The 20258-nt window shown below is 37.8% G+C and overlaps 1 protein-coding gene across 1 annotated transcript in view; it reads right to left on the bottom strand.

Moving 5' to 3' along the window:
• LOC121413111 (dystrophin-like) overlaps positions 1-20258 on the bottom strand; it is a gene marked incomplete at its 5' end in the record, with an annotated part of 83484 nt that overhangs the window by 4725 nt on the left and 58501 nt on the right. Inside the window, 6 exon segments of the mRNA XM_041605875.1 lie at positions 5825-5968; positions 10226-10408; positions 11228-11392; positions 17498-17668; positions 18622-18795; positions 19472-19600. Coding sequence (XP_041461809.1) covers positions 5825-5968; positions 10226-10408; positions 11228-11392; positions 17498-17668; positions 18622-18795; positions 19472-19600 — 966 coding nt within the window.

Genomic DNA, 20258 nt, shown 5'->3' with positions numbered 1-20258 from the left:
CATCATCATCATCACCATTACCATCACCACTACCACCATCGTCATCACAATCATCGCTATCATCACTATCACTCTTTTTAGGTAATATAGCTTACATGTATCTCGCAGCTCAAAAAGATCTCGGATCTAGTAGCTCTAAATAGGCAGTGAGATGCATCGTTTGTATAATCTGCCAGACACATTCATGCACTACTACATGTACTGTACAGGCACTCCAAAGTAGACTTCACGTCACACATCATAACACCTAAAAATAGGTGATTTCAGACCGCCTCGAAGTTCGCCAGTTCCAGGTATTCTCTGATCCGGAAATTTACCCCGATCAGAAAATACCAGGTATTTTGGTAATGTGAAAGCAAACTACGCGTAATTTCCCCGAAAGAAAATACCCGCTAAATAGTAGGTACTTGGCGAAATTACATGAACTTTCGTGGGGATTTTTCCAAGGTGGCAGGTATTTTGGAGATGTGAAAGCAAATTACGGGAACTTTTAGCCCAGCGTGTCGTTGGGCACGGCGGCGTGGGTGGCTGCTGGGCTAGTGATTTTGAATCTCGCGCCTTGCCTGCTTATCAGACCATACTGCGCATGCTCGTAACTTCGGGAACTTATCCCGAAGGATGTGTTTCGGGGCGGTGTGAATGCAGGAATAATTAATGGGTATTTTTTAGCCTTAAAAAGTTCTCGTAATTGAACGGGGATTCTTGTGATCGAGGCGGTTTGAAACCACCTAATGAAACTTCTGCAAGACTTGAACTCCCTTTTTTCTTCGGATTGAGACTCCAACCTCTCAAACTTAAAAACTCTTTCTCACGGCTTATCCTAAACAATCTATGTGGAGAAGGATGAAGGGGAGGAGGAAAAGTGCATTAAGGAACAGAATGTCCTCAGGGTATTCCATTACCATGGTAACAGTCATATGGAACGCAGTAAGGTTTCAAGGTCAATATTTAGGAGCTGAAGTTTAAAACTGCATTCAGACTCCAATAACTTGTACAGCCTATTGAAAGAAGAAATGATTTGCTCTTGAATGTATAATCGTACTCTTATTAAAGAAATGGAGGCAATGACAAATGTGAAAAAAGCAAACATTGAGTCGCCAAAATAAGCTTTAGAATAACATAAGATAAAACTGCAATAACCTAAGAAATTCCAAAAGATTTCCTGACATCTGGCCATGAATGTATGTCTTATTCTTAAGGAAATTGAGTCAGGGTAGGCTTTACAGAATTTACAAAATAGGCTTTAGAATAGGACAGCACCGGGGTGTTAAGACTATGAATTGATATTTGCATCATCAAATATAGTCAAGGAGTGTTTGCCTGTCAGTGTGAACGCAATGTTGCTACCACTTGCAGTGAGTTTACTGTGTACCAATGATATCTTGCAGGTGGGAGGAAAAACGTTGTAACTCCCCCCCAAAAAAAAACAGTTTGGGATACCATTATCTCAACATCACAGAGACATGGCTAAGTTTACAGAATTACAGATATCCTATATCTGTGAGTTACTGCCTTTTGTCACAAAAGAGAACTGAGTGTAGTTAGACACTATTATCTTGCCCTTCCAATCATGTGGCCTGTATATCATTTTATATATCACTGCCTACATGTATTTCTAAGGGGCTACAAATGCAACTGGATGAAATCATGTTAGGTTTTGCAAAGACAGAAAATAGTACATGGACAAAATCTTGGAAATGAAGCAGATCTCTAAATGTGATCATTTTAATAATAATATCAATGTGTCATTAGAATGAATGAATGCAAGCGGGATACTGCTATTGATTTGTGATGCTGATTGGCTTTTATATTGATTTGAGCTGTAGATATACACATGCCATACCATTTTATTTTTTTTGGGGGGAGGTGCAAAAAGCCCAAATTTGTTAAAGAAACTCGAAAGCGAGGGAGTGAGACGTCCAGCGGCCAATCTTTCATGGGGCACTTTTGTATTTTTGTAAACAAAATTGAAGAATTGAAGTAACATTGAAGGATTTCGTGAACATGAACATTTTAGGTAAAAAAAAAATTAAGGTTTCCAACATTTCTGACAGGCAGGGGGGGAGGGTAGTCTGCAGGCACAGACCCTGATTGAAATTTTAATCAACAAGTGTGTCTCCACGCAAAGACTAGCACATACAAAACTTGCTGTTTCAATTCTGGCCTTCATTACAAAAGGCGTGAGTAGACTGCAATGCAGACCCCTTACTCGAGTGAAGGGTTTGCCCAGGAGACGGGGGGGGGGGGGGGCAGTTGTAAGACACTGTTTTATGATGCAACCAGGGTGTTGTTTTTAAAAACCCTGAATTTTTATCATTATTGTATTCAATATTGTTCATATGGATTTTTTTTATAAAAAGACACCTAGGAAGAAAAAAAAATTAAATTCATGGAGATAAATGTACATGTACTTTCAAAATATCTGTGAATGACAAATCATCACTTCATAAATCTCCTGGGGAGATTGATTTTAAATGTAAGTAAATAGAATGTAATTGGAATGGAGTTTTGGGGTCATTTTACATTTCACTTTTTAAGAACTTAAAGGAGAATGAAACCTTTGGAACAAGATCACTTGTGTGAAAACAGAAAAATCAAAGAAACAGATCAACGAAAATTTGAGAAAAATCGGACAAATGAGAAAGTTATGAGCATTTGAATATTGCGATCACTAATGCTATGGAGATAGCGAATTGGCAATGCGACAAAGATGTGTGATGTCACTTGTGAACAACTCTCCCCATTACTTTAGTATATATTTCACTAGAATTGCCTCTTTTATCACATCTATCCATAAAATCATGTGTTCTGTCTACATGAGGGCATGTAATACATATTTTTTAAGAATACATCATGGATAAAGAGTTTGTATCATCATAACAAAAAGCAAAAAGAGACATTTTGAGGGTATTTTATAGTCCACCAAAGGGAAAGTTGTTCATCAGTGACATCACACATCCTTGTCGCATTGCCAGTGGGAGGATCTCCATAGCATTAGTGATTGCAATATTCAAATGCTCATAACTTTTTCATTATTTGTCCGATTTTTCTCAAACTTTCATTCTTATTCTTTGATTTTTCTGTTTCTACACAAGCCTATTTGTTCCAAAGGTTTCATTCCCCTTTAACACATCACAGACAAAATGGAATCTTGCAGCTCAGAATTGTTTTAAATGTTAACCATTGGGCCCTTGTTTCCTCTTCCTCAGTTCTTGCCAATCCTGATCCTTTTTCCTTCAAATCAGACAAATACCGGAAAATATCCTCACATTTTCAGCTGAACAAGAATTTCACCCTTTTGCGGTTCTTTTCTCCAAATCGAAATCCCACCCCAAATATCATTGTATCCCCTTCCCTTCCTGAGAAACAAAACTAGTTTCAGTTCACTGCCATGAAATAGTCCACAAATTCAAAGTCATGGAGATTACAAGCCCCAAATACTAATACAAATACATATCCCATGACCTTTGACCCTTGACCTCACAAAGGTCACAAAGCCTCTCGAGTGTGCCCCCAATACCCAAGGGTCCAATGAAAATAGAGAGGCCTCAAAAGGTTGTACTCGTTGGAAATTTGTCAGAAAGAGAGAGAGAGAGATTTACAATCTTTACCAATTTGATTTGACTTTAGTTAGATGATTTATCATGTCAAATTAATTTCTATCAAGATGATTAATCATTTCTTGAAACAATGGCTCAGCCTTCAATGCTGATCTCAATAATATGTTTCCTTTAAAGACAAAAAAAAAGAGTTTAAAAGCAGCAGTCTGTAGAGGCGTACTGCCAAAAAAATGACAATATCAGAAGACAAATAAATATAATATCTGATATTGTTTATCAACTACATAGGGCATTTCAGCAGTGTGTTATCTAATGAATAACAACCACCAATAACAATAACCATATTGCAAAGCATTTCTTCATAGGATACAAGGTATATTCCATTTGTTAGTGCAATATTGCACTCATCTAGATGTACGATTCATGCAATAATTAGACCCAACTCTTGGATAATCCCATTTTAAACCGTCCAATATAAAATGAATATCAAAGCACCTGCAGCAATTTATGAAAATGAATATTGGTGCTGAAAAATCCCTGGCAGTATTACCATAACTGTTACAATAACAGTTCCTTCAAGTTCTGTTACAATAAAAATAACTGTTATAATAAGTTCAACACCAGTAGTGAGACTAGTACTAACGCCTGAGGAAGACGGATGTATGCATTTAAAAAAGGTGGGCACTATATTTTCAGTACGTTCAAAGATTTCTGGCTAATTCTCCAGCTGTACTTGCTCAAAGAGAATAAACTTACACTAATAATGATCTTACTTTACTCAGGCCCATGCACATAATAATACCTGATTTAATACTAAATAGGTTCATTATTGCGGATTAAAATAATCGCTAGAGGGTATTCATTTGTCTCGCAATCTACTATGGTCAAGAAGGAAGTTCGTGATCACTCTTGCAAAAAGTGTTCACTGGCTTTCTAGGAAATTCGTGATCACTCTTGCAAAAAGTGTTCACTAGCTTACAAGTTCAATTTTGGTCTCATTTGCATATTGCCGACCCACGGCATATTTGCATATACCCCGGCTTATTTGCATATACGGATTACCGGCCGCACCGCACACCGACGCACGGGTTGGTGAAACGCCTGACCGATCACACAACGGATCAGTGCCCACCTATTGTTCTTGCGTTCGTGCGTACGGAGATTAGTATAAATAGAGTACGATATCAGACAATTTTCGTCACTTGATAAAGAGTTGCAGCGGCACCCGAAAGCTCGTTAACTGTAAGCTAGTGAACACTTTTTGCGAGAGTGATCACAAATTTCCTAGAAAGCCAGTGAACACTTTTTGCAAGAGTGATCACGAATTTCCTTGTTGACCATAGTAGATTGCGAGACAAATGAATACCCTCTAGCGAATACCTGATTTATATGGCCAAACCCTTTCACAAGAAATGCCGTACAGTGATGCATCGTAATTACCCTCACTTTGGGAGAGCAGCCGCTGCGCACACTGCGTTTCAAGGAATACATTCCTACCAGGTAACCATCCATTTACCTCACCTGGGTCGAGTGCAGCACAATGTGGATAAATTCCTTGCTAAATGAAATCAACATCAGGGTCCCATAACACAAAGATTAGTAATTAATCACATGCCTGATTTTAAAGGTATTGTTTAACTTTGTGAGCAGCCGATTTAAAAAATTCTCAAACCAAGATGAAACGTGTGTACAAGTGCATGTATTAGAACTAATAAACCCTGAAAACAACCATTATTGAGAATGAAAAGCTAAAACTACAAGGCAAACCCTGATTTTGTAAATAGGCATCTTATAGACGCCTAAATAGTACACGTTAGTGTATGGGATGAAATTAAGATGGTGTTTCCGGTCACTTTATATTTCAATTTTTGAAGCACTAAATAATTATTTTCGAACGCAACTTTTTCTGGGCTTCATTTTTGTAACAAATCACAGACACAGGTGACAAGTGTGACCTTCTGGCTCAGATTTTTAAAAAGTCAAACCAATGTTAAATAATCACTTTAAGATTAAATGTAGTCATTGTAGTCAATGCAATCAATTTTAAAAGATATTCTATGATGATTGCTAAGCTTTGTGTTACCAGCCTCAGGACATGGATTTGAACCCGCAACTCTCTGACTCGGAGAAATAAGTGATACTTTCTTGCAATGCCTCCAAACACACAACAAAAACAAATGAAATATTTGTACACACCAATTCTATGTAAATTTTGTGATTTGATTTGAAACAAACATAAAAAAGAGAGAATATTGTATTCCTACCTGGTAAGCTTGACGCTCCTGCTCACTGACTAGTTCCTCTCTCGAAAGTCTCTGCGATTGCTCCAGCTTCATCTGAGCCTCCCCCATCCATTCCTTGACCCCTGAAAGGTCACCACGGAATGCCATCAATTGATCCTGGTAGGTCTACATCCAAGAAGATGGAGAAGAAAATGTTTAGATTTTAGGAAGGAATACTTTTAGAGCTCGATTTCTTTACCAGTAGAAAGAGCGTCACATAATGGGGAAAAATATTTTAAAAAGGAATACTTTTTGATGCTCTCTCTTTTTTTTCTTTTGCAGTAGAGAATCATGGAAAAGAGAGTGTGTGTTGCTTGGCATCAATAAACAGGCCTACTAAAAATGTGTAAGTAAAAATGAAAGGAGATATAAGAAAGGAGATATGAATTATCAAGTGACATTGAGGGAAAGAAAAAAATGTACAATGAAGGAATGATAACATGAAAGAGAAAAATAGGAGATGTGAGTGAGGGAGGGGGAGAAAGCCATTCAAAGGGAGGGGGAGACATAGAAGGAATGGAGGAGTGAAAGAAAGAAAGAAGAAAGACAGACAGACAGACAGAAAGAAAGAAAGAAAGAAAGAAAGAAAGGAAGAAAGAAAGAAAGGAAGAAAGGAAGAAAGGAAGAAAGGAAGAAAGAAAGAAAGAAAGCAAGAAAGCAAGAAAGCAAGAAAGCAAGAAAGCAAGAAAGCAAGAAAGAAAGAAAGAAAGAAAGAAAGAAAGAAAGAAAGAAAGAAGAAAGAAAGAAAGGGCTGGTCGACAAAAAACTGAAAGAGCTAAAAAAAATAAGGGAGGGCTGGAAATATTCAGGTTGATGGGGTAATAAGACTGAAAAAAAAACATACAGGCAGAGAGAGAGGGAGAAAGCCATTCAAAGGGAGGGGGAGACATAGAAGGAATGGAGGAGTGAAAGAAAGAAAGAAGAAAGACAGACAGACAGAAAGAAAGAAAGAAATAAAAAAGGAAAGAAAGAAAGAAAGAAAGAAAGAAAGAAAGAAAGAAGAAAGAAAGAGAGGGCTGGTTGACAAAAAACTGAAAGAGCTAAAAAAAAATAAGGGAGGGCTGGAAATATTCAGGTTGATGGGGTAATAAGGAAGACTGAAAAAAACATACAGGCAGAGAAAGAGAGAGAGAGAGAGAGATGGAGTAAAGGAGAGAATGAGAAATATGATGAAATGACAGCATAAGAAGGGAAGAGGAAAAGAAAGAGACAGACTGTGAGAGAGAGATAGAAGAGTGGGGACGTATAGGCAGACATGGTAAACACTGAATTTGTGAGAAAGCACCCTTACCAGACACAATAATATGAATCTTTCTATGGTTCAAATATGGTATGCGACCTGTAAACAGATCTTGATATCTCTATCAGACTACCATATTTCATAAAACACGTAAAGTTTCAATTACAATCACATGTTGGTTCCTCTATCAATCAATCTAGATTCTCTCTCTCCCTCTCCGCTTCTCTCCTTTTCTCTTTTTCTTAAAAGGAAAAATTGAATTCAAGGAAAATTCTAGGAATGCTGAAAAATAAGGTAAGATTTCACTTCTTTTTTTTTTTAAATTACTTTTTATATAAAGGAAGAAGTGGGTTCTGGGTAACATATCGATATTTCACAACCCATATTGTGTTTATCACCTCAAATCGTGCAAATATTTTAGAAATAAAATAGGGAAAGATATCGCATATTCGTTTGTTGCTGCATTTGTGCTGCACTGCGATGAACAGGCTAATTGTAACGCGATGATACACGTACAAAATATCTATTCCCACATGCGTTCTGAAGGGTGAGGGGGTAGGTGCTCTCCCTATCACAATTTTGATGATTTTGGTGGGGGGTAGGGGTAGAGACGATGGTCGGACAGCGCTCTGCGGCGGCTTCTCACCAAAATTGCAGCAGATCAATGCGACCGGAACGGTGTAACGAAAAATATGCAAAGCTTTGGAGCTTTCTTCTTTTTTCTCGATAAGAACAAAATGCTATGCCTTGGAGTGGCTTTCTTTGTTTTGTTTTTTCTCAATAAGGCAAAAATGCTATGCCTTGGAATGGAAATTTTGGTGTAAAAATGGGGGTCCCCCCATGGCACATACCCACCATGCATTATATACTGAGTGCCCCCCCCCCCCCCCCGAGGGGTAGGGGACAGTGCTTCCAAAATCATGGTAACCCTAACCTTTATATTTTATGCATGTCATTACGTCAGAATCTTTTCACAATTCTTAACAAGATTATCCAGGTCCACCACTGTCTTTTTCATAACTCTGTACTGCTCTGTCAGACATTACTTTAATGATACGCCTTCGATGACATCATGCATGCATGACTTCGCCATCGAAACACATTGCTTTCATCAAATACATTGCGGGGTCTGCATCAAATGCATCTACTTTATGACTGAATGGTCTCCGAGATGATGACAAACAGAGGATATTAGGTGCAACTCGTCATGGTGATGGGGATATAAATGGCATTATAAGGGTGACTGTTTAGTCTGGATGATGCATTATCAAGCCGAGGAGTACACATCTTGGTTTCAAACTGTCATCAGATGGTTATAATGAGGTGAAGATGGAGGTACGTGCCCCCCACCCCAACCTTCCCCTTATAGGAAACATTTTTTTGTCGGAAAACTTTTGGACTGGGAAAGTGTCTTCGATGGTGGTAACTGTTGACATCTTTTGCTTTTGCTTATCACAAAGCTGTTTTTGCCCCCCCCCCCCCCCCCCGAAGATCCTGTGGATCTGACCTCTGTCATAATGAGTAAGACTTGATAGTTCTTGCAAATCATTCCATGTTTGATGAATGCATGCATCCTTTATTCAGTATCTGTCTCCGTCATCAAGAGCATGTTTCATAAATCATGTTGCGACAAATTTGCGATGACAGTCCAAAGCTACTGAAATTATTCAATTTGATTCATTGGCTGGTGGTAAAATCGTGGATTTGCAATTGTCACAAGTCTTCGTGAAAAATGACCCACATCGAACAGAACCATCATCATTTCTTTAAAATGACCGTTGCGGTGTCAAGATGATGATCTTCATCGTTATCATTGTTATCACAATCATCAGGTCATTCATCATCAAGACCATGAACGCCAAAATTACATTTGCTTACTGTTACTATCACTGTAATTGTAATAATAATCATCATGATTGCATCATAAATATCACCACCATCATCATTGTCACCATCATCATCATCGTCACCATCATCATCATCATCACCACCACCATCATCATCATCATCATCACAGAGCTGCCAACCTGAACAAGAACATTTCAGTATTTTCAAGGCTGAAAATCAGTATTTTGGAGAGGAAATTAGTATTCTCACAGGAATACCATAGGACAACACATAAACTGAAACTTTAAGAAATCAGTATTTTGCATGAAACCATCAGTATTCTTCTCTATTTTCAGTACTAAATACGGAAAATCAGTACTACTTGGCAGCTCTGTCATCACCATCATCATCACCATCATCATCATCATCATCATCACTATCATCACCACCATCATCATCACCATCATCATCACCATCATCACCACCATCACCATCATCACCATCATCATCATTCTCACCATCATCATCATCATCATCGTCACCATCATCATCATTGCAACATAACCATCATCACCATCATCCCTATCATCATCATCATCATGGTTGCATCACCATAATCATCGCCATTACTACCATCATCACCAGCACTGCCACACTCAACTGCATTGCCACTTTGACTTTACAACTCCTCCCTCTACTCCTCACCCTTCTTCTTCTCCTCCTCCTCCTCCTCATCACCACCACAACTACTACCACCACCACCACCACCGTCATCAATATCATCACCCTCATCATCATCTTCGTCACCATAATATTCATCATCATCACCAATACCACCACCATTGCCACCATCCCCATCATCATCTTCGCCATCACCATCATCTCCAACATCATCATCTTCACCTTCATCAACATAATCGTCATCATCAGCTTTAACATCAACATCACCATCATCAAAATCATCATCATCTTCAACATTATCAGCACCTTTTTCATCGCCATAATTTTCATCATCACTACTACTACTACCACAATCACCACCACCACCATAACCATAACCATAATTATCACCACCACAACCATTATCATCATCTTCATTATCTTCATCATCATCATCATCATCCTCACCATCATCATCATTATCTTCATCATCATCATCCTCACCATCATCTTCATCATCATCATCATCATCATCATCATCATCATCACCATCATCATCATCATCACCATCATCATCATCACCATCATCATAATCATCACCATCATCATCATCATCACCCCATCATCAAAAAGCAAACTGTGATTAGGATTCCTACCTGTATAAGAGCTTTCCTCTGCGCTAGCTTTCCCTCCAACTCCCCTGCTTGATGCTGCAACGCCTCCGCATCTACTTTCATCGAATCAAGCCCGCCCTCTGGAGACAGCTTAGAAAGCTGCTCCGACAGCACCAGGGCGTCACTCAGCGCCCTCTTGTGTTTATCGATGTCCTGACCCATCAGCTGTATTTTAAGTGGGCACAGAATAAATGTGAGGAATGATGAGAATTATAATTGCCAAGATAAGATTGACATTTCCCAAGATGTTTGTGACAGTATTTCTATATTGGGACTACATTGTTTATAAATCCATCAAGGATTATACCAAAAAAGGAGAAAATACTGATGTGAGAAGGGAAATATAGTGTGATACACAGAAACAGTGTTTGTTAAGTACCAACTAGTGCTTCATTTAATTAATAGTGCAAGAACTTTTGGTGAAAATTAAACAACAAAAAATGTTAGTTTCACATTAAGTTACAATAAAAATTCAAGGCTTTTTAATATACTTCATACGGTAACATAGGCTAACAGTATCGTTAAAAGGTCATTTCAGTATATTTATCGGAACTTCAAACTTTTTAACAAAAGTTTAAAGGTTATGTTCACAAATGAAGATACTGCACATCAATTAAAAGTTTTAAAAGAAAACTGATATGGTCGAGTTATAGTTATAGAAGGAAGGGACAGGACAGGACAGGAAAGGACAAGAAGAAAGAAAGAATGAAAGAAAGAATAAAAGAGAGGAAGAAAGAGAAGGCAAAAAGAATGAAAGATGGAGAGAAGAGAAAAAAAAGACTGAGAAAGATAGAAAGAATAAAGGAGAGAGACAGTGAAAAAATGAATGATAGAGAGAACAATTCCTCCAGCACCACATACTGCGGGCCAAGGCATATTAAAAGAAAGTGAAAGAGGACGAAAAAAGAGAAACAGAGACAAAAAGAAAGAGACAATAAAAATAAAGAGACAGATAGAAAAAGAGAGTTTTTGGTTAAAACACACCTTACACCACTCTTGCTCCTCGTTAAGACTTTGAGGTGCACGGCCCGGTCTATCGTCGGCCGAGCGCTTGTCGATGGCCACACCGGACTCCTTTAGCCACTCGCGGTGTATCGTCAGTTCTTTCTTCAGCTTTCGTGAGATTTTGAGTGCTCTATCTAGTTTGCTCTACAATCGGTGAAGGAAATACGCACAACACGCACACATAGAGTGAAGATACCTTGGGAAATATTATGTTAGGTGCACTACCCCAGACCTGCCAACTTCTGGGAACGAGAAACTGTATTCTGTGAATAAAAAAACTGAATTTTCCCCCCAAAAAATTGTATTTCATAATAAAATGCTTGGCTCACTCACTCATATGGGCACTCAAGCTGCGTGCAAGCTAATGCGCAGTAGATGCGCACTGCTCTTGCAGATGAGAAAAATAACATTGAAACATGTGTCTATCATCACCCTGGTTTTAACAAAATTATCAAAAAAAAAAAAACCAAGTTACCTGAAATCACATTGATCTAATTACCATAATTGTGTTCGTTTTATGAAATAGATACATATAGAGATTATTTTTCTCAATACATTATGATATTGTAAAAAAATATGAAAAAATATATATATATATATATATATATATATATATCTTTTTCTTACAAAAAAACATATTTTTAAAGAAAGAACATACTGCTGTATTTTGGTTGCAAAAACGTACTAAATACGCCTGAAACGTACTGGTTAGCAGGTCTGCTACCCCCTCATACCCTTTCAGAGAAAACTTAAATCTAAAATCAAACACATTTCTTTCAAATTGGAAACTAGAACCCCATCCACCCCTCCCCCACAACCAAAAAGAAAAAAGAAATGTCAAGAAATTCTGGCCTCCCCTTGTCACAATATAAAAACGAATAAATAGACAGAGCAGCACTTCAGAAATATTCAATAAATCATCAAATACATTTGATATAATTGATGCTTGTAAAACATAAATTTGACATCTGGGCCCCATTGCATAAAACTTTTTACCTGAGAAAACTCAGGTTGTTTTTACCGGAGTTTTTGCCCTGTGTTAAAGTCAATGGCAGAAATCAGACTAACCTTAGTTTTCTGTTTTTACCAGAGTTTTCTCAGGTAAAAAGTTTTATACAACAGGCCCCTGAAATTCAATATTTTGGTACTTGTAATTTTTTTTCTTAAATGGTAATTAAGTTGAAAGCATGAGCATTTGCCAAATATGCTGAAAAGCTTCGCTCAATTATTCTTGACATAGATTTATAACTTATTCACTGGGAGTTGAGTATGCACTTGATTCTTTTTTTTCATATGTAAACATAAAGATACACAGCAGTTGATATACCAAGATTTGTTTCGCTAATTATTAATGAACTGCAATAGTGTGAACGGATGGCTAGTCTAAAGATATATGGAGTGTTAGTTAAGTGCAATAAAGCCCTAAATGTATGTCTGTCATATGAAAGCTTGTTGATTCATTTGACACCAAAGCAGAATCCTAATCCATCACTGAATGGTGATATGGATTCTCTTCATATGATTGGCTGACATCTATCACATGACAAATCATTTAACTTCAAAGATAAATACCAGTTTTGGTAATAATCTCAAAAAGGGTTTGAACAGAATCCAATAAAATTACCACCGAAGTGTTTGTACCTATGAATAAGAAATATGTGCCATGTGGCTCTGGAAGAAAATGCGTAATTACTGAGAAATGAGCAAGATAAGCACGGAATTCCATCAAATGTCGGGTATTTTTCTGAGCAATATTAATACACGGTCCCACATATGCTTTCCTGTGTTAGTGATCATCAGAATTATCGGTTTTCAGCTAAAATTTCATGACTTCACAAAGAGTTTATTGCTATGCATCATATCTACATATAGATAAACATGTATGATGATATTGCGGCAATCAACCATGATTCAACGTGGAGCATTGTGGCCCAGTGGATTAGTCTTCGGACTTTGAAACAGAGGGTCGTGCGTTCGAATCCCAGCCATGGCGTAATTTCCTTCAGCAAGAAACTGATCCACAATGTGCTCCACTCAACCCAGGTGAGGTAAATGGGTACCGGTAGGAAGTGATTCCTTTAGAAGCTGTGTGCGCTATGAACGCCTAGCTTAGCCGGGTAATATAGGAGCGCCTTGAGCACCTAACAAGGTGGATATGTGCGCAATATAAATATCCTATATTATTATTATTATTCATGAGGATTCATTCCTTGATATGCAACGAGCACTGGAAGGCTGCTTGACCTAAAGCTAGGGTGATAATTAAGCTTTTTCGGTTTACCGGTATTAGTAATACCGTTCGGTATGAAAGTCATACCGGTATGGATACCGCCGTTGAAATTTCAATACCGAAATACCGTCATACCAAAAGTTGAAAATATCATACCGGTATTTTCTTCTGTATTGTTGTTTGGGGGTATTTTTACAGTAAAATTAAGCCAAAACAATAAGTTCTTTGGCTCTCTCAATGTATTTAATGAAATCAGAATCCAATAATCTAACCTCGAAATGAATACATCGCCCCTTAACTACTGTCTGAGCTCCGTTAGCCGCTGCATGAGGCCTCGGCCCCACTGCTACTGATGTGCATGTCAGCTCAGCTCCATGCACTCGTGTACACAGCTACAGTAAACAACGAAGTCGACCGAGACGGAGAGCATTTCATGAAGAGTTTTTTTTCAGTGGTTTCAACAACAGATTTGCTTTCCGCCAATCACATGCGAGGGTTTCCTAGCTTGTAACATCCCTCTACACAAACAAAATCACTGACAAAACTCTTTTGAAACACTCCCTAGCCTGCCTTTTGACCACGTGGTGTATTGCGGGCTTCAACAAAGTATCAACCTTGGCTTGGGGCGTTGACAGACAAACCACAGGGATTAACACTTGTTTTTTCTTTATGCAAGTTTTTTTTTCTCGGACTGCTCTTAACTTGTATCAATGGGAATGTCCACTGAGTTTTTTTTTTTTTTTTGGAGGGGGGGGGGGGGGGGTGCTGTGCATTGACAGACAAACCACAGGGATTAACACTTTTTTTTCTTTATGCAATGTTTTTTTTCTGGACTGCTCTTGACTTGTTTCAATTATGACAAGTTTACTTTTATACTATAAGCCTGCTACAAAAATCGTCTGACCCCCCCCCCCAAAAAAAAATAAATAAATACATAAAGAAAAAAATAATACATTAATGAATAAATAAATTAAATATGAAAATAAAAAAAAGACAGAAAATGTTGATAACATTAACAGGAAAAAAATGTTACGCCATCCCTCTTTGTTTATTTTGATCTGTGAAGTGATCGTAAATGGAAGAAAGTGGCTGAGAATATTTGTGTGATTTGTGATGGGTGTTGTATCCGTTTTGTGCATGTGCGGTCATGAATAAAATAAAATAAACTATTGGATTGATTGTAATTTAAATTTATGATGGTCTCGTGGCGTGATAAGATGTTGATCAACTAAAATTTGGCATGTGTGAAAGATGAAATTGACAAAAAAGAGGGAAGATCGAGATTCGGAGAAGAGGAGGATGTTGATTGTTCGTGGTAAGAGAGGGGTGGTGACGGGGAGAGAATGGGCCGATGGGAAAGAGAGAGTGAAGAATTAAGGGGCTGGGGAGATAAAGAAAAACAAAAGCAAGAAAAAATGAGTGAGAAAGAGGCAGCCAGGGGATAAGAAGTTTAGGGGGAGGGTTTTACTTTTAGACAACGTGGAGATTCACAAGGGGGGGGGGGGCGGGGTTCAACACAATGGACATTTATAAGAAAAGTTATTTACGAGACATCAAAATTTGAGGTCAACAAACTTTGAACCTTCGACGAACACGTGTTGATGTGAGTGGTAAACAAAAGGGGCGAATCTGAATGTGAATGAGTGGGGCCAGATCGGTGAAGGGAAAATCACGCATATATCCTTGACAGTTTTAGCAGGGAATTTTGGTGCTTGGAAGTTAGGGCATGTACACACGTTTAGCAAAGTAGCAGTGAGTTTGTGCGGTGTAGCATTTGGCAACTTGACTTATTGATTTCGTACCATGTGCTTGCTGAGATAATTTTGCACACATGCACAGGTAATTCACAGCTCTTGTTGGGGAGAGAGCATGATCGTATAACTTTTGGTAAAGAAAGAGAAAGTTTTTGTCAATGAGAATGGACCATGCTGAGCATTCCTCAGCTGACCACAAGCATCCCCTCTTTATCCGAGGCCATATCAGGGCTAAACAAACATTGGACACTGTTTGCACAATAAATTGGGAATTTAGTCGGTATTAGTCGGTATACCGGTATTGAAGCTATTAGTAATACCGGTATTGAAAATATCAATACCGAAAAAGCTTAGTGATAATAATAACAATGCGCCTCGGAATACATTATTTGTAAAAAGATGGTGCAATATAAATGCCATTATAATAATAATGCCATTATAATAATAACAATGCGCCTCGGAATAGATTATTTCTAAAAAGATGGCGCCATATAAATGCCATTATTGTTATCATCACCGTCACATGACAATCCACTAGCACTGCGCGCTGCCAGCACGGGATGTCGAACTCAAAGAGAGAAATTGGCCTGTCCGCTGCAACATACAGATGGTGCAGCGTATAGCGAATCCACCGAATTCTTACTAATGCCCTTGATGATGTCCATTACATGTATACTGTAACATTGTCATATGAAACAATTTGGTAGGAAGCTATTGTAGAAAATTCAGTTATCACCAAAGGGCGATTTCATACATGTTGTACCGGACAATTTGACAATTTATAGTCTCTTAGCAGAATGCTCGCACAATAAAACTTTCCTTTTTGTCATTGATAAAGTTAAAGTAGATAGTGACATGAACAACTGACTACCAACACAAAATGTTTGAGTATGGGTGAATTAAAGGTGACAATGTTGTGTGTCGTACGGGACTCAGAAATTTGCTGTACGACACGCAACATTTTCACCCATAGTTCATCAATGTAAAGCATGTTTTTGCTGGTTGTCATTTTTTTACATGACTGCCCAGGTAGTACGTACTTTAACATTACCAGAAAAAAATGAACTTCCTCGATAGTTTGGACAGCAGGTTGAAAAAATGTTGTGAAAATGGCTGATATTTCTAGCGTGGAATCGCCACAAACAGCACACAAGAACGGCTTGGCTCAAAAATGCATTTCATGCACTTTTTATCGGGGGTAGATAGAGTTTAGTAAAATCTTATCTTGTCTTATCTTAAATAAACTGATTTATTACAGCTTAGCACCTATAGTTGCAGCCAATCACTGATTTCATGAGAAATTCTGTAAACAGTTTTCTTGTTGAATGCATTTATATTTTCCTTGCTCGATGTTCAGTGGACTGTTTTGGTTGTTACTATTAATTTTCATCTACAATTATGTTGTAATATTTGTAAACATGCTCAGTTCGGTCCTTGGACTTCTGTGTCATGTATCTATGTTTTCAACCGAATAAATGAAATTAATAGAAAATATATAAATTGCACTAAATCAACTTAAATCTAGCCATGGTACAGTTACATGATCTGAACTTTGGGAAATCATGAAAACAAAACTGAAAAACAATCACACTGAAGATCTCCAATACAGATTTAAGCACATGTGGGACAGTGTATTATCATTGCTTGAAAAAAAAAAGATCTGGCAATTTGACGGTATTCAATGCTTATTTTGGAAATTTCTCGGCATAAACACAACATCTCCAAGAATCCTTTGACAAATGCAAGTATGAGTTACTTGTATTTATAGTATCACACCTTTTGGCGTTCCATACATGTCATATGTGTTGAACACTTACGATGCTTTGTATTTTATGTTGAACGTTGACTCGGTCACGGTTAACTAAACCCATCCTAAGCTATACTCGGATCAACTGACGTCTCACTTTTTATGTTCTTGCAAAAGATTTTCTTATCTATGTATACAGACAATTGGGTGGTCATTTTGCTGGATTCTGTACAAACTCATTTTGAAATCGTTGACACAACTGGGATTTACCTTTATTCATCTTCATTTCTAACCACACAAGTCTCATTTTCTATTAAACTGTATACATGCAGACACTAGGATGGTCATTTTATTGGATTCTGTACAAATAACTCATTTTGACATCGTTATCCCTAGAATTTACTTTTAAATGGTTCCCTGTCATAGTCGATTTAAAAACTCCAACAATAAAAGTCCTCATTATCATCTAAGCACTGAAAGACATAATGGTTTAGCGAATAAAATCTGATTTAACTGACCTTTCCATCCGTGACCTTTGCCCCCAGGTCGTTGTACTGTTTCTTGAGTTTGTTCAGTCGTTCAGTGAGCTGTAGTTGAGCTTCTCCCCGCTCCCTCTCTACCAAGGCTCGTCCTGTCTTGATCACATACTCCACCTCCGGTTTCACCTCGCTCATCGTCTTGTAGAAACCCTGTGAATAGCCAAAAAAAACATATGGTGTGAATTTTTCCTCATACTTCACCAAAAAAATAACAAAATATGAACACAGTACACAACAAAACATTTGATTGTAATAGTACATAATAGAGTGAGGCAAAGTAATTCAGTAAAAACAAATAATGACAGCAGATTATTAACAATGACAATTAAAGAGTGTGAAATATCAAGGAACCTACATGGAAAGCAGTTTGTAAAGTCTGCAGGTTCCTTTAAAATATTCTAAGAAATCAGAAAAAAAAATCGAAATAAAATCTGACTATCTTGGAAGAGCCAAAGATACATTTTTTTCCTGGTATATCTTTTATGTGTAACATGAAAATCGATTTGATGTAAAAAAAAAAGAAAAAAGATGTAATATTCTGCTTACAATGTAGCATTATGAATATCACACTCTACCTTTGTTTACATATACACTGGGTATTTCAGCCTTCGGACTGCTTTTCCAATTTTCTTGATTGAATAAATACCATATTATACCACCATACCAGAAATTGTGGGGCATAGAATGAGAGGAAAGGTAGAGATGTAATAATACATGAGAGAAGGGGGGTAAGATAAGAAAGGAGATAGAGAAAAATTCAAAACTAAAACTGTATGAGACATAATCAATAAATTTTCAGCCTGGCCCCATTTCAGGAAGGCTTTAATATTACTTTGCCATTAAAAACCTTAAATTTCGATTGGCTGTTGAACCATGTTCAAGGACCCGTTTCATAAAAACCGACACTTGTGGTATTAAACTTTGTAATTATTGTATCTACCATCAAAAGCATGATTTTAAAATGCTTAAATTGATTAATTGGGAAACAATTTTAGTATGGTAAACTTTCAGAAAAAAGTACTTGTATGAAATACAGGTCCTCTTTATGATTACACCTATGTACATGTATTACTAAGAAGAAAAGACTTGAACCCAGGACTCACCATACAAGCATCAAGCTGGGTCTGGATCACCTCTGGTTCCCCATTGCGCAGTTCCAGGACTCCAATACCCTCCATGACTGAGTCCAAGATCTCCTTGACGTGGGCCATCTTGGGCTCAAAGTCGGCCGGCTTCTGGAACCTACGGAACTTGCTGTGGACGTCATCTAGGTTTTTCTGCAGAAAAAGACAAGATATCAAGAAATCTTTGCTATTAACAGAATATTGTTGTGTGACATATCAATTTGACACCTTTTAATCAATTAATATTTACCCTTATTATCATAATAATTTCCACCTCTTAATATTAAATGCTTTATATCATGTTCCAAAATGCACAGACATCCTTCCTACTGGGTACACATTTACTGCAACTATGTGCCTATACCTTTTGTCTCTTTCTGCATCAGGAGCAGAAAGAATTACATGTACCAACAGAATAGTGAATTGGTACCTGGATGGAGAGAGGCAAATGTAGATAAATGACATGCTTAAGGACATTGAGTGCTACGGCGGGATAATATAATGAAATCAAATTGAAGGAGGAGCAAGAGGAAAAGAACAAGAAGAGGAAAAGCTGGATTTATAGAGCACTTCTTGAGTGATGATGTAAAGTGCTGCTATTACTAACCCGGCTTTAGCTGCGCTGCCTATATAGGCACTTTGGCATTCAAAAAATTTCTTCCTACTGGGTACCCATTCACCTCACCTGAGTTGAGTGCAGCCCAATTTGGGTAAATCTCTTGCAGAAGGAAAACACACAATGGCTAAGAATCAAACCCACGTCCCTCAGATTGAAAGGGTCATAACCACTAGACCACGACCCCCATGAATCTTGGTGAATAGTTCTTACCCTAAGAATCTCCACTTGTTGCTGTAGTCTCTGATTTGCAGATGAAGCGGTTTGTTCCATCAGGGCTCGCGCCCTTGTGTTGATATTAATGAATTCAGATTCCCTCATGTCCAGTTCAACCTTCCATTGCTGTCAAGAAAGGAAACAAAATCTTCAGTTCTCTTCTACAAGTACCATCGCTTAGATACATGTTGATAATCCCTATATAATAATGACGCAATTCTTGTAAAGCGCATATCACATTATGTCATAACGTTCCTATGCACTTCCAAAGGAATTGGATATGATTACCCTGGCTATAGCCACGCAGCCTTTTACAGCGCGGTGGCATTTCAAGGAATAAATTCCTGCCAGGTACCCATGCACCTCACCTGGGTTGAGTGCAGCACAATGTGGATGAATTTCTTGCTGAAGGAAATTACGCCATGGCTGGGATTCGAACCCACCACCCTCTGTTTCAAAGTCAGAAGACTAATCCACTGGGCCACAACGCTCCACACATAATCCCAAATTAAAGAACATTTTCCTCCTCGATTAATACAGTGCCAATTTCTGCAGACATTGTTTTTATAGAACAGCATTTGATTTACCAAGTGAGTTACAACCTACAATAAAAGAAAGATTTTATTTATTTGTAATCATAGAAGTTACTTGGCGTTTTTGTACTCCTAATTCCATCTAATTGTACATGTGCCAATCAGGAATTCTGACACAAAATGCCACTATTTTTTGGTAATACTTCAGCAATTTCATAAAAATCATTACCTATTTGACAACACCAAAATTA

Source organism: Lytechinus variegatus, chromosome 4 (assembly GCF_018143015.1).
Source record: "Lytechinus variegatus isolate NC3 chromosome 4, Lvar_3.0, whole genome shotgun sequence".
Taxonomy (NCBI): Eukaryota; Metazoa; Echinodermata; class Echinoidea; order Temnopleuroida; family Toxopneustidae; genus Lytechinus; species Lytechinus variegatus.
Note: the sequence above shows the minus strand (reverse complement) of the source record. Positions and strands in the feature narration are given on the sequence as shown.